This window comes from Ovis canadensis, chromosome 19 (assembly GCF_042477335.2).
Source record: "Ovis canadensis isolate MfBH-ARS-UI-01 breed Bighorn chromosome 19, ARS-UI_OviCan_v2, whole genome shotgun sequence".
NCBI lineage: Eukaryota > Metazoa > Chordata > Mammalia > Artiodactyla > Bovidae > Ovis > Ovis canadensis.
The window spans coordinates 31,900,270-31,914,623 of NC_091263.1; the positions used below are offsets into that span (position 1 = coordinate 31,900,270).

The 14,354-nt window shown below is 44.1% G+C and overlaps 1 protein-coding gene across 2 annotated transcripts in view; it reads left to right on the top strand.

Annotated features, from left to right (window-relative positions):
- The first annotated feature begins 335 nt into the window (after nucleotides 1–335).
- The window catches only part of SRGAP3 (SLIT-ROBO Rho GTPase activating protein 3), a 243,482-nt gene continuing 229,463 nt past the window's right edge, over nucleotides 336–14,354 (top strand). For both annotated transcript variants that reach the window (XM_069562088.1, XM_069562090.1), the window contains exon 1: nucleotides 336–1,120. In XM_069562088.1, coding sequence (XP_069418189.1) covers nucleotides 1,054–1,120 — 67 coding nt within the window. In that variant the 5' untranslated portion in view covers nucleotides 336–1,053. The remainder of the gene's footprint in view (nucleotides 1,121–14,354) is intronic.

Genomic DNA, 14,354 nt, shown 5'->3' on the forward strand with positions numbered 1-14,354 from the left:
AGACAATCAGGCAGAGTGACAAACTGTCACATAGCCTTTGCTTGAGAAATTGAATTAAATTGCATGTTGCAAGAAAAAGGTGGACCTTTTGGAGTTTTTGGAGGAAGAATTCCTAACCCAACTGCCAATGGTAGGAGTCTTCAGGGGCCTCTCAGGCCTCCCCAGCCCAGTTCTTTTTCCTGCCTCCTTCCCTTTTGTGAGCCTTTCTTCCTCTTTTTGCTTGCAGTGAGTTCTGCTCTCCTGTAGGCTACAATGTGTCAGTTGTTATAAAATCCGGGAGGTGGAGCTTGATGACGAGAGCGGTGGGGGAGCGCTCAGCCAGCCCTGCAGGGCGTGCAGTCCAGCCTCCGGTTCACCGGAGCTTAAGTCTTGCAGCAGGAGAACTTCCACCTCGCTCTCCTGGCTTTGAGCCTCACTGTATATTGGACCAGAGGCGCCCGAAGGGAGGGAGGATGCGAGATGATCGGCCCTTTGGCAACCTGACCATCTCTTTAACAGAGCCTTGGAAAACCAGCCGGAGGCTGACTGCAGGACCAAGGAGGCGCCGTGCCTCTTGTGGATGTGTGTGTGTGTGAGTGTGTGTGAGAGGGTGAGCGGGTGTGAGGGTGTGTGAGTGTGCATCACGACTGCGTGTGTGCATGGCTGGATGAGTGCACCAGTGCACGCGTGAGTGTGTGACTGTGTGTGTGTGTGTGTGTGTGTGTGTGTGTGAGAGAGAGTGTGTGAGGGTGAGTGCTCTTGGTTATTATTTTTTTGGAAGAAAAATCTTGAAAATCTTGGGCAGGTTACTGTGCTCCTAGGGTGGTGGTTCTTCTGCAAGAGGAGTTGACCAGACCAAGCTACTTGAGACATTTTTCTCTCCGAGTAAAGAGAAATTTCCTCTGAGAACGAGAGGGATTTTTCCGCTGGCTCTGCATCTGAGTGAAAGAGATTAGCCCCCTACACCTGTGAAATCGACCAGAGCCGTGTGATTACTAGGGTTGGAGCGAGGACTCGGGAAGAAAAGGAGCAATAAATCCAACAGCCTGTCAGTGCCTTTGGCCACATTGGAAGATGTCATCTCAAACTAAGTTCAAGAAAGACAAAGAGATCATTGCCGAATATGAAGCCCAAATAAAAGGTGAGATTCGGGCTGGGGAGTCATGCCTCCCCTCCCCTTTCCTTCTCTTGCTTTGGCTTTTTTTTCCCTCTTTTCCTCCCTGCCATCATGAAATGTTGTTATGCATCAATAATCTTATTGTGAGGAGGAACAGTGGCAGCTGCACAAGTCCGGACTGGTTTCGACTGCAGAGAGCGCTGGCGCTGGGAGTACGGACTGTAGAACGGGCGGCGATCACTGCATTGCAGGTGTGTGAGGAGGATCCTACACCCGGCTTTAGGAGTGTCTCAGATACTCCATCATCTTGGCCGTGGCATGTTACTCTCAGGCCATTTTGACAGTCACTGCCAAAGACAGTCACTACCTCCTCCCCCCGCCATGCAAAAAGCCCCATAATAAGATGTATATTTTTTGTGATCTGCTTTTTTTTTTTCCTCTTTCTCCTTTCTGTTTTTTGTCGTTGCTTTGCCTCTGCCCCTTTCTCTGGTCTGGAATTCACATGCGTATACTATGGGAAGCAGCATCCCTGGGCTGCACTTCTTTGTCGGGGTTGCCATGGATTAACTGTTATGGAGCATATTGATCCAAACTAATGCAGGCATTTAGGCATAAAGAGGGAGCTCAGTGCAGAAAATGTATTGTCTCGCAGTGTGTGGCCCCCATCACTGTCTGTGCGTTAGTGTTTAGGGTCATCAGCCTTCATTGAAAACCAGCAGTTCAGTGTGCCGGCTGGTAGATGCTGCCTGGCTTCCGTAGTGCCAGTGAAAGCTGCCAGGAGGCTGAGATGACCTCTGGCTGCTTGTTGCAGCTTCAGTGCCACTCACGGGGTGCACACTCCTCTCAGAAGCCGCTCCCTAAATCCACACTAGCAAGGGGAAAGAGGAAACCAGACACAATTGCATAGACAAATTCAGGTAGATTCCTTGTTCAGGCCAGACTGGGGCTTCTCGCACCCTTGTGAGTCCTAGGCTCAGCTTTGGCAAGGAAACCATGAAAGCACCATCCAGCATGCTCACCGTTTCTTTTAGGATATACCCTAAGGGAAGCCTGGGCCTCTCGGCATCTGATTTCCTTCTGGTCATGGTTCTCCTTGCTGTGACATAGGGTGTGTTGTGATCTCTTGTAGAAAGAGTAAGGACCGAGTACATCTTCAGGGGATGCTGATGCCTGCCCCCACCCCAGGACTATTGTGCTAAGTTGGTTATTTGTTGCTCTGGTGACCTGAGGTTCCACACCTACTGCTAGGTGCTGCTGCTGCTCAAGGCTCAGTGACCCAGGAAGTCGGGTGGCTTCCCCAGGAGCGTTGGGAGGTCGCGCATCACAGCTGCTGTCCATGCTTCAGATGCTTGGGAAACTTTGGGAGGGGAGCAGCCCATCAGGGGAGAGCTTTGTTTTTTTTTCCAGCCTTGCCAACCGTCTTGTGTCTTTTAGTTCTGGTCAAACCCAGCATGCAAATCACCTCTCGGTAGACCCCAGGGAGAAATGAGCAGAAAACCCTGCTCTTCCCTGGGCTCCTCCTCTGCAGTTTTCAGTTCACTGTGGAAAACAGTGACTTACAAGGTTTCAGCCTTGCTGAAAATTTAGAAATCCACCCTTTTATTGGTCAGAGATTTGAATTCTCTGACTGCTCCATACAGAAGCCTGCACACTTTTTAGGGAGTTTATGTTCTGTAAGACTAATCAGGCTGATTTTTATTTTTTTCTTTAAAAACTGAGTTTCCCATGAAAAATGCCATCAGAGAGAAGGGTAGGCGGAGCTTGGGATAGTTTGGGGTTTTTATAAGCATCGGCTTGGTAGGAAATGTACTTATCTCATTTTGAAGGATTGCTACCACTGGGACCGTGAACTCTGCTTGAAGATCAATTAAGCATTTGTAGCTCTGAGTGATTCTTTTACTTTTTACCTTTTGTGTTTATTTTAACGTCTAAATAGCAAGGGCAGGGTAATGCATTTCAGCAGGAAATTTGTCCAAATGATCTTATCTCTTCTAAACTCTAAATGTCTTTGCATTCTGGTTAAAAGAGTTTCATTTTATTCCTCTAGGGTTGACATCCACACCATTTAGATCAGGATGCTACTGTGCCTGAAATTGGAATCTTTTCTGTCAAAATTCTATTTTTTCATCATCATCATCACCTATTGATGTGCGTTCAGGGCTCGATAGTTTCCATGGCTCACTCCCAGACCTCGCCCCTCTGGGCTTATGCAAAGTACAGACAGAGTTTGTAGGAGCTCAGTCTTAGAGATGAGGAAATGGAGACCTTGTAATGTTAAATGACTTGCCCAAGGTCACAAGGTGGGAAATGTGAAGGCAGTTGGTTTCCTTTCAGGCCCAGTGTCCCCGATACATTGTTTGCCTGAAGCTGCCCCTTGAAGGACTGATGTCAGTAGCAGATGGCAGTTTTGTGGTGGGGACCGGCTGCCTCCCAGTCACAGTCCATTGTTTACCCTCTTACTTTCCTCCCTTGCCTTTGTTGCTGGCCTCTGAAGAGCGTTTGACCAGTCATCAAAAATAATGCCTGACGCCAATTACCTTGGATATCATTTGGCCAGTTTGGCACAAACATTCCACCTAGTCTGACGGATTTTGTCCTCTGTGCATTTTGTGGGGGGGCTTTTGATTTGTAAAAGTGATACTGAGTTCTTTGTTGGCTTAGTCCCTTTTTTCTCTTTTTGAAGAATTTACTGACTGGAACAAAGGGGACTGTTTTCCAAGTTCTTTTTCCAATTGTGAAAAATTTCAGACTCATGCCTTCTCTTGCCTAATCAGACCCTTGAATCCCTTTAATTATATACCTGTGACACAATAGACACCATATGCTTGCACATTTGCAGTGATGGGAAACTCACCACTTCCCAAGCCCACATATTCCATTTTTAGACCACTCTGGCTGTTGTAAGGAGTTTTTTTATGTTGCGTTAAGTATGTCTCTCATCCACCTTTTGGTTCTATACCTTGGGACTTCATAGAATGAGACAGATGCTTTTTCCCCATGACTGCCCATTGGATATTTGCAGACTCTGGTCATCAACCCTGAACCATGATTCTCATTTGCTCATGCAAGGTGATTCACTGCTGCTTTATCATCTTAACTCTCTTTTGGATCTTCTGCATCCTGGGTTGCAAACTCCAGGCCTTTGAGTGCTTGGCAGAGAGAATAAGTGAGTGAAGCTGGCCAAGTAAGATTATCTGTGGCAGTTGGCCTACCACCTCAGCCAGGGCAATATAAGAAGGGGGGTGGTGATTATGATTGGCTTGAGAACACATGTCCTGTCCAAATGGGCAGTCACTACTTGGGTTCAACCAGTTGTTACCATTTAGAATGTAGGCCCAGCCAGATCTTTCAGTTTTTCAACAGATGCCATTAATCTGGATTAAAGCTTTTTGCTTTTAAAGAGATTTTGCCGAATGGACCTGCAGAATACTGTACTGTCAAAAATCTTCTTCAAGAGTGATACTAAGTTATAAGTGAGACGCTTTAAATGTGGTCAGAGAAAGAAAACAACATCACTTCCTAATTTATGGTGTATGTAATGCTTCTATTAATATAGCTCAAGGGTTGAATTAGCCCTTTTCACTGCCCACTCTCTCATTGCACCATATATATTGTATCTGCTATGTTTCTCCAACCCACTGGGCTAGGAGCCTCATCAGAGAGAAGAAAATGAAATGAATTTAATTTGACTTGTTCTTGGTGACCCTGTGCCGGCTCCAAATGGATATTGTTTCTTGTCTGAGGTGTTCACAAGTGTTCCTTTTTGAACCTGTTTAGGAACCCTGCTGAGAGTGACACCATATTCTCCAATCTGAAACTGGCAAACTCAGACTTCTTTCCCCCTTTGAAAATCAGAACATTTTCCCATCTCCAGCTTTTTGGCACTTATCCTATCTTTCACAGTATCCTCAAAGATCACTGATAGTGTTTGGTAATCTTATTCACAAGCATTTTCCAGTAACCTGGGTTCTAATTCATCTGCTGTCAGATATAATGGTCTGTTCTGCGTTTATTCAGAGTTCAGATTTCCATTTCATCCTAATAGAAAATGAAAATAGAAATTCAGTGATTGATTTCAGTATTTGTTTTTTTAATTACACATCCATATTCATTTTAGGCCATCTTTTTAGTGGCATAAATCTAGAATTGAGGGGAAGAAGAGCAGGTAGCGAAGACGACCACAGAGAAGCATTTATTTACTCACTCACTTACACATTTACTCAGTGAACACTGAGTGTCGACTTTGTTCTTAGCCTTGTGCTGAGTGTTGTGAGAGATGCAAAATATATAATACATCCTTAACTTCCAAGAGTTTTCTTGGAATATGGCAATAAAATCAGTGAAGGAAAAGAAAGAAAAATCTAAAATTTAAGAAACTCCCAATTTAGCATGAGAATGAATTTCATCTTAAAGAGATTATGCCATAGAGTGATTGGACAATGACCTTAAGAGCCATCATCACCTTCACTGGCTTCAGTGAGGAAAGTAGGCTGGGCTGGGGAACACTGGGGAGTAGTGGGGACTGTGGCTGACTAGGGAGCTCATTTAGAGGAGGCAGCCCCTGCTCAGTTCTCCTGTCATTACTGCAAAGGGATATAAGCCCAGAGTGGTTAGTTCTTTCAGTGTTTCCAGAGCATCTGGATTTCAAAACAAAATCTCCTAATTTTTATTTGAAATATTTAGAAGTTTAACTTTTAAAACATTTAAAAAATGAGGTTGTTTTTTCCATTATTGAGCTGTAAGAGTTCTTTCTACATTTTGGATACAAGTTCCTTATGAAATAAAAGATTTGTTGGTTCCATTCTGTTGGTTATCTTTTCTCTTTTCTGATGGAGTCCTTTGAAGCGCAAAAGTTTTTAATTTTTATGAAGCTTTATCTATTTTTTCATGCGTTTGGTGTCATATCTAAGGATTCTTTGCCAAATCCAAGGCCATGATGAAAATCTCCAAATTTTTAAGAGGTAGTGCCGGTTTATAAGAAATACTTTGCTTTCTGAATGAATCTGTCGGTAGGAAAGCTTCAGCCCATGCCCACCAGTCTTCACCTTCTGGCCTACAAGTTGAAGTCCGTAAAGGGTCTTGCTGATGGGAGCTTACCTGCTGATGAGTTTACCTCATCCAGTTTACCTGCTTCGTCTTCAGGAGTTTTCCTTATAATAGGCCTGTGCTGTCATAACCACATTAGAGTGATTCCTTGTCTCTGACTCCTCCATACCTTTTCCCACCTCCAAGTATTTCCCCATTTGTGCCTTTATTCTGCTTAAAATGTCTTCCCTCTCCCCCCCACTTTTTTGGTTTGGCCAACTCCTGACCATCCTTCACTGCCTGCTCAAATGATCCCTCTTGCATGATACCTTCCTAATAACTCTTCCAGAATCATATCGGCCTTTCTCTTCTGGATTTCATTATCCTTCATTACAATTTTGTGTTCAGTATTTTGGCCACGAACTCTTGAGAAATGCTTATGGTGATTCTCATTTCCCCCATGTGATTGGTGTACATTCAGTTGAAGCAGTGGCTAATAATTAGTAAGAAGAAGTTTTACTTTTCTAACTCACAGCCAAGCTCAAGTTGGAGTTATATTTTCTTTGATATTTGTCTTAGCTTGGGTCACTATAACAAAATACCACAGGCAGCTGGGAAGCTTAAACAACAGACATTTACTTCTCACAATTCTGGAGGCTGGGAAGTCTAAGATCAAGGTGCCCACAGATTTGGCTCCTGTTGAGAGCACGTTGTCCTGCTTGTAGCCTTCTTGCTGTGCTCACATGGTCTTTCCTCTGTGTGGAGAGAGAGAGAGCTCTCTGTCCTCCTCTCCTTAGAAGGGGACTAATCCCATTATGAGGGCACCACACTCATTATCTCATGTGAACCTAATCACTTCCCAGAGGCCCCGCCCATCTCCACACACCATCATGTTGGAGGTTAGGGCTTCAACATGTGAATTTTAAGGGGAAACACCAAGCATTCAACCCCTAACAACATCATATTTTCTGTGCCATTGAAAGTAGGGGTTTTATTTGTTAAGGGAATATTCTTCATGGTTTGATGAATTTCCTTGTTTGTCCCTGATAGGGGAGATATTTATCTATGAAGATTGGATGAAGGGTGATGTGTTTAAAGTCAAGGTGATGTCTATGATGTTCATGTTGGGAAGTTGGTTGGGGAGCATGGCACATCAGGTGCCTCCCAGTCAGGAAATCAGTGGATCTGGAGTGTGTATTGGAGTTCTCACCACCAGAGTTTATATGTTAGGGGCTACTTTTCCTTTCCAGAAACCTCTATTATTTATTCATTCATCCATTCACTCACCATTCGTTCAATGACTGTTACAAGCCATGCTTCAGGCTATACAGTTTTGTTTAGCGATGGGATGTAATTAATTTTTATTTATCTCTAAGTCTCAGTCATGCATATGGTGTCTCATTTTGTGATCCCCTAAATTCTGGAAAATAGTCATCATTATTACTATCTTATAGATAAAACCTGAAATCCAGAGAAATATGTTGTATTAGATTGCATAGTGAATAGTGGCAGAACTAAGGTTGAAATTGGAGGGGTCTGACTTCCAGCTGTGCAGGGAGGCAAGAAATATGCCAGGGCAATTCTGCTTTGAAACCCAGGGGTTTCTTCACTGGGGGCCAGTCTGGGACGGGTCTTAGTCTTTGACTTCCTGCCTTTCCTAGCCCTTCTACAATCCTTCTGATGAAACCTTGCCTATCCCCCAACTTGAGGCTGGTTAGCTGTGTGAGATCCCTCTCTCCCACCCCAGGAAGTCATCTTTGAAAAAGTACCTACTGGAGAATTGATAGAGGCTCCACCAACCTGGAAACACAGAACCAGAAATCTTAGATGTCTGCTAGTCCAATGCTCCCACTCTTTTATTTCCCTCCAGATGTGGAGACTGATGTTCAGAGAAGAGTTCTGGCTTGTAGGCACTTCTAGACCATATTTCCAAAAAGCTTTTTTGCTTGGTTCATTGCTGTAACCTTGTGCCTAGCATCTCGTTGGTGATCAATAATGATATTGCATTGAATTGCTCCAGTGGGTGGGGCAAGCCTGGGTGGTGGTGGTTGCCTCGGAGGCAGAGCAGAGCAGTGCCTTAGAAAACACAATGAGGTGAGGATAGAAGAGGGTAAGGATTGAAGAGGTCAGGAGGACATGAGGTTAGGCTGGTTCAGAAACTGGTCCTGTCCTTGTAGCTGCCAGGAAGTTGGGGGGATAGGGACTGACTCTTAAAGGTGCTGAGTTTAAATTCAGAACCTCTGGCCTAATACAGGCCACAGCAGGCTGTATTCTGGGCTTTACTTCCCTTGTAAATGATTTGTTCCTGATGGCTTGTTGGTGTTTATAAAATTTCTTGGCTGGCCCAGGAGTGGGGTTTTGGCTCTGTTCTCTTAATTTGTTTAATCATTAGGCCAATTTATGTTTGGAGTAGTGTTCCCTGAGGTGTATTCCATGAAATTGGATGTAAAGAGGAATTGGGTGGAAAAAAATAGTTCTGTGGTCAAATAGGTTTTGGAAGTTCTAGTATGAAGTGAGTTAAATAGGCTTGTTTCCCACAGGACTTATGGGAACCTTGAATGTGTTAAGTATGAACTGCCAAGAAGGGGCCACAGATGTTCCTCAAACTTTATTCAGTCTTGTAAACCTTCATGGAATATCCACAAGACTGTGTTCTGAAGGTTGATAATGTCAGGCTATAGTTTGTGGGTTATCCAGTTTCTTTCTCTTTTTGCCTTTTACCCAGTTCCCTAATTTTTATAGTTTCCTAACAGGACAGTGTGGAGAAGGGAAGAGATAAAACAAATGTGTATCCAGCTCAGATAAATGATTTCAATGTGGTGTTTTGAGGTCACTTAGAAAATGTGGGTTTTGACATTTCCAATTACTGGGCTCTCAACCATTGATTTAAATGGTAATTTGGCGACAGCTCTTTCTGATCAATATGTGTGGCATGTGCACGTGTGCCCGGCTGTGTGTGACAGTTTAGGGGGTGCCCTCAGCTGCAGGCAGCGTTCAAGGGGCCTTGAATGGACCTGGGTGCCACCCCTGGGATAGCGCAGTCGATGCCAGGTGATAATGGTGCAGATGGACACGCAGACGCCCACAGCCTGTGGAGCCTCAGAGGAAGCAGTCTCAGCCCCAAATCCAGGTGCAATAAAAATATGCTTTTCTTTATTTTTCTGTAACTTGACTTACATTTCACATCTCTATTCTGCTGGAAATGACAGAAATAAATCTAAGGGGATTGGTTTCTTCCTGCTTTCTCCAGCGTTGTGGCCCAAGGTCCAGGGGGGCTGGGGTAGTGCCAAGGGGACATCTGTTGTGGTTTATCATCAGCCTACTTTGTTTTTTTTTTTTTTAAATTTTTAGTTTTTTATTTTTTAAATTTTAAAATCTTTAATTCTTACATGCATTCCCAAACATGAACCCCCCTCCCACCTCCCTCCCCATAACATCTTTCTGGGTCATCCCCATGCACCAGCCCCAAGCATGCTGCATCCTGCGTCAGACATAGACTGGCGATTCAATTCACATGATAGTATACATGTTAGAATGTCATTCTCCCAAATCATCCCACCCTCATCAGCCTACTTTGGCAGCTACTGAGATATCCTCCTTCCTGCTGGATCTGCAGTGGTCAGTCCTGCACTGATACTTCTCTGTTCCAAACCTGAGGCCACTTTGCCCGTTCCCCTCAGCTCCTTCTATGAGATATGCAGGCACCAGGAGTCGTCCTGGGGCTCCCGTACCATGCTGGGTCATGAGAGTCTCTGGACATTTGCCTCAGGCTCATGTTGCCACTTACTTCTCCTCCAAGGCCTCCCTAGGGTGCCACCTGGGGAAGTGGCCCAGCTCCTCCAGCCTCAGATTCTGCAAATATATGTGGGCATTCTGTCATCACCCACTCTCCCTGGGCTTGTCTAAGGTGAGATAGGGTGGGGATTATTTTCTTAAAGATCCATAAAAACTACATACACCTTGCCTGACAATCTCCTGAAATCTGTATCTGTGTGAGGAGGAGGGGAGGGGAGGGGAAGGGGGCTAACAGCGGTGGACCTCTGGCTCTTTGTCATAAGACTTTCTTTCAGATCTTTTGTCCATAACCCACATTCTTTCTCTTCTCCCTGAGAACTAGGGTTTTGAAAGTCAAAAGCCAAGAATTGACTCTTTCCCTGTATTATCCCTGAGGCACTGAGCAGAGAATGCCCTCCCTGCCTCAGTAATGTTCAGGAAATCTAAGGAAATATGAGAGAAAAACCTTCAATACGCCATCCCTATCTACACTATCCTGGCCCAGTCAATCACCACCTCTTGCTGGGACCATGGCAATATCCCCCTATCTCAGAGTTTTTCTGCCTCCACAACTTCTGATGTTTGGGTCTGCATCATTTTTTTGTTGTGGGAGCTGTCCTGCACCATGTGGGATGTTGAGCTGCATCCCTGACCTAACCCACTTGATGTCAGCAGCAACACCCCCTCCCCCCACAAGTTGTCACAACCAAAAATGTCTCTAGACATTGGCAAATGTCCCCTGGGGGGGAATAAGCCCCAGTTAATGCCACTAAAAAACTGACAAATAGATTCAAGGTATTAGATCTGATAGACAGAGTGCTTGAAGAACTATGGACAGAGGTTTGTGACATTGTACAGGAGGCAGTGATCAAGACCATCCCCAAGGAAAAGAAATGCAAAAAGGCAAAATGGTTGTCTGAAGAGTCCTTACAAATAGCTGAGAAAAGAAGAGAAGCTAAAGGCAAAGGAGAAAGGAAAAATATACCCATTTGAATGTAGAGTTCCAAAGAATAGCAAGGAAAGATTAGAAAGCCTTCCTCAGTGATCAATGCAAAGAAATATAGAATGGAAAAGACTAGAGGTCTCTTCAAGAAAATTAGAGATACCAAGGGAACATTTCATGCAAAGATGGGCTCGATAAAGGACAGAAATGGTATGGACCTAACAGAAGCAGAAGATATTAAGAAGAGGTGGCAAGAATACACAGAAGAACTATACAAAAAAGATCTTCATGACTCAGATAACCATGAGGGTGTGATCACTCACCTAGAGCCAGACATCCTGGAATGTGAAGTCAAGTGGGGTTTAGGAAGCATCACTATAAACAAAGCTAGTGGAGGTGATGGAATTCCAGCTGGGCTATTTCAAATCCTAAAAGATGATGCTGTGAAAGTGCTGCACTCAATATGCCAGCAAATTTGGACAACTCAGCAGTGGCCACAGGACTGGAAAATGTCAGTTTTCATTCCAATCCCAAAGAAAGGCAATGCCAAAGAATGCTCAAACTACTACACAATTGCACTCATCTCACACACTCGCAAAGTAATGCTCAAAATTCTCCAAGCCGGGCTTCAATAGTACATGAACCATGAACTTCCAGATGTTCAAGCTGGATTTAGAAAAGGCAGAGGAACCAGAGATCAAATTGCCAACATCTGCTGGATTCGAAAAAGCAAGAGAGTTCCAGAAAAACATTTACTTTTGCTTTATTGACTATGCCAAAGCCTTTGACTATGTGGATCACCAGAAACTGTGGAAAATTCTTCAACAGATGGGAATACCAGACCACCTGACCTGCCTCCTGAGAAATCAATAAGCAACAGTTAGAACTGGACATGGAACAACAGACTGGTTCCAAATCAGGAAAGGAGTACATCAAGGCTGTATATTGTCACCCTGCTTATTTAACTTGTATCCAGAGTACATCATGAGAAATGCTGGGCTGGAGGAAGCACAAGCTGGAATCAAGATTTCCGGGAGAAATATCAGTAACCTCAGATGGGCAGATGACACCACCCTTATGGCAGAAAGTGAAGAAGAACTAAAGAGCTTCTTGATGAAAGTTCAGTTCAGTTCAGTTGCTCAGTCATGTCCGACTCTTTGTGACCCCATGAACCGCAGCATACCAGGCCTCCCTGTCCATCACCAACTCCCGGAGTCCACCCAAACCCATGTCCATTGTGTCAGTGATGCCATCCAACCATCTTATCCTCTTTCGTCCCCTTCTCCTCCTGCCCTCAATCTTTCCCAGCATCAGGGTTTTTTCAGATGAGTCAGCTCTCTGCATCAGGTGGCCAAAGTATTGGAGTTTCAGCTTCAACATCAGTCCTTCCAATGAACACCCAGGACTGATCTCCTTTAGGATGAACTGGTTGGATCTCCTTGCAGAGGAGAGTTAAAAAGTTGGCTTAAAACTCAACATTCAGAAAATGAAGATCATGGTATCCAGTCCCATCACTTCATGGCAAATAGATGGGATACAATGGAAACAGTGAGAGACTTTATTTTGGGGGCCTCCAAAATCACTGCAGATGGTGACTGCAGCCATGAAATTAAAAGACACTTGCTCCTTGGAAGAAAAGTTATGACCAACTGAGAGAGCATATTAAAAAGCAGAGACATTACTTTACCAACAAAGATCTATCTAGTCAAAACCATGGGTTTTCCAGTAGTCATGTATGGATGTGAGAGTTAGACTAAAAAGAAAGCTGAGCGCTGAAGAATTGATGCTTTTGAACTGTGGTGTTGAAGAAGACTCTTGAGAGTTGGACTCTTGAGAATTGGACTGCAAGGAGATCCAACCAGTCAATCCTAAAGGAAATCAGTCCTGAATATTCATTGGAAGGACTAGTCCTGAAGTTGAAACTCCAATACTTTGGCCACCTCATGTGAAGAGCTGACTCATTAGAAAAGAGCCTGATGCTAGGAAAGATTTAAGGCAGGAGGAGAAGGGGATGACAGAGGATGAGATGGTAGGATGGCATCACCAACGCAATGGATGTGAGTTTGAGTAAGCTCCGAGAGATGGTGATGCATAGGGAAGCCTGGCGTGCTGCAGGCCATGGGGTCGCAAGGAGTTGGACATAACTGAGTGACTGAACTGAAGTGAATGTCACTATTCCTAACTGATCTCCCTGCTTCTTCTCTTGTCTTCAGAGTCTGTTCTCCCCACAGCAGCCAGCAGTAATCCTTACACAACTTAATTTAATCATGTCACTTTCTAGTTTCAAACCCTCCAGTAGAATTTCACTGTTCAAGAATTGAATCCAAATGCCTAGCTGGGCTTATGAAGCCATGCTCTGTCCATCTTGGACACCTCACCTCTCCACTTTCCAGGTGCCTTGAATTCTCTAAACTTGTAACCATTTTGAGACTTTGCATGTAACTTTTCCTTCTTTCTGGAACCCTATTAACCCTGTATTGTCACATGGCTGGCTCCTTCTAGGTATTTGACCGTTGCCTTGCCTATTATTTTCTGATCACCCAAGACTCAGGAGAGCACTTACAGCTCTATGATATTTTTCCTCTTTAAATTTTTTTTCTTTTTTACCAGAATTGAAAGTCTATAAGAACAAGACTTGTTTCTCATGTTCATTTGTGTTTTGTTAGTACCTAGAACAACATTTGGTGTGTAATAGGTGACTGTGGGATTTGGTGAGTGAATGGTGAGAGTAAATGTCATTGTTCTGGACTGTGTACATAAGAACATGTAAATATTCTGCTTTGAGGTGCATGATTTGTACCAGAAATTACAGTTTAGAGGCACAAAATGGAGCAGATTCAAGCTTTCTGAAACCCTGACCAAGAGGTAATTCAAGAAGATGAAGAATCAAAGAAGGGGCAGTTGTGTCTCTGTAAAACTATCCAACCTTTGGCTTAGAAGGGAATGAAGTAGAGAGACCAGGGGGCTTGCAAGGATACTACAGGGAATTTAATATTTTCCATTAATTGAGTATGTGTGTAGCTGAAAGGGGGACACAAAAGGGGATAAAATATAGCCTCTGCCCCTGTCTTTGATGGACTCACAGTTTTCTAGGAAAGGTAGTTGAAGAAAAATAGATGAATCGGTTATGATACACTGTGGTCAGTATTGGGACAGTGCTGGAATCACACTGTGAAAACAGACTGAAAGCGACAGCTTTGTTGGGGAGAGGTGGAGATCTTCTGGAAGAAATGACTTTTAGGCAGGGCTTTGAAGGATGGGTAGAAGCTCTCCAAGTGTTGAAAGGCATTTCATGAAGAGAGAACAGCATGTGCAAAGGCATGGGGGTCATGAAGTACCCATGTCCTGGGTACTTGGACAGTGGTGAGAAGTCTGATGTTGCTAAAATCCAGAGTAAGTAGAATGGAGTAGGGGTAGGGGATGAGACCAGAAGTGACAGGAGTTTAAAGTTCATTTCTAGCCATTGGCTCTGTGAGTCTTTGATCTTGGAGATACTGGATGAAACTTATTTTTTGA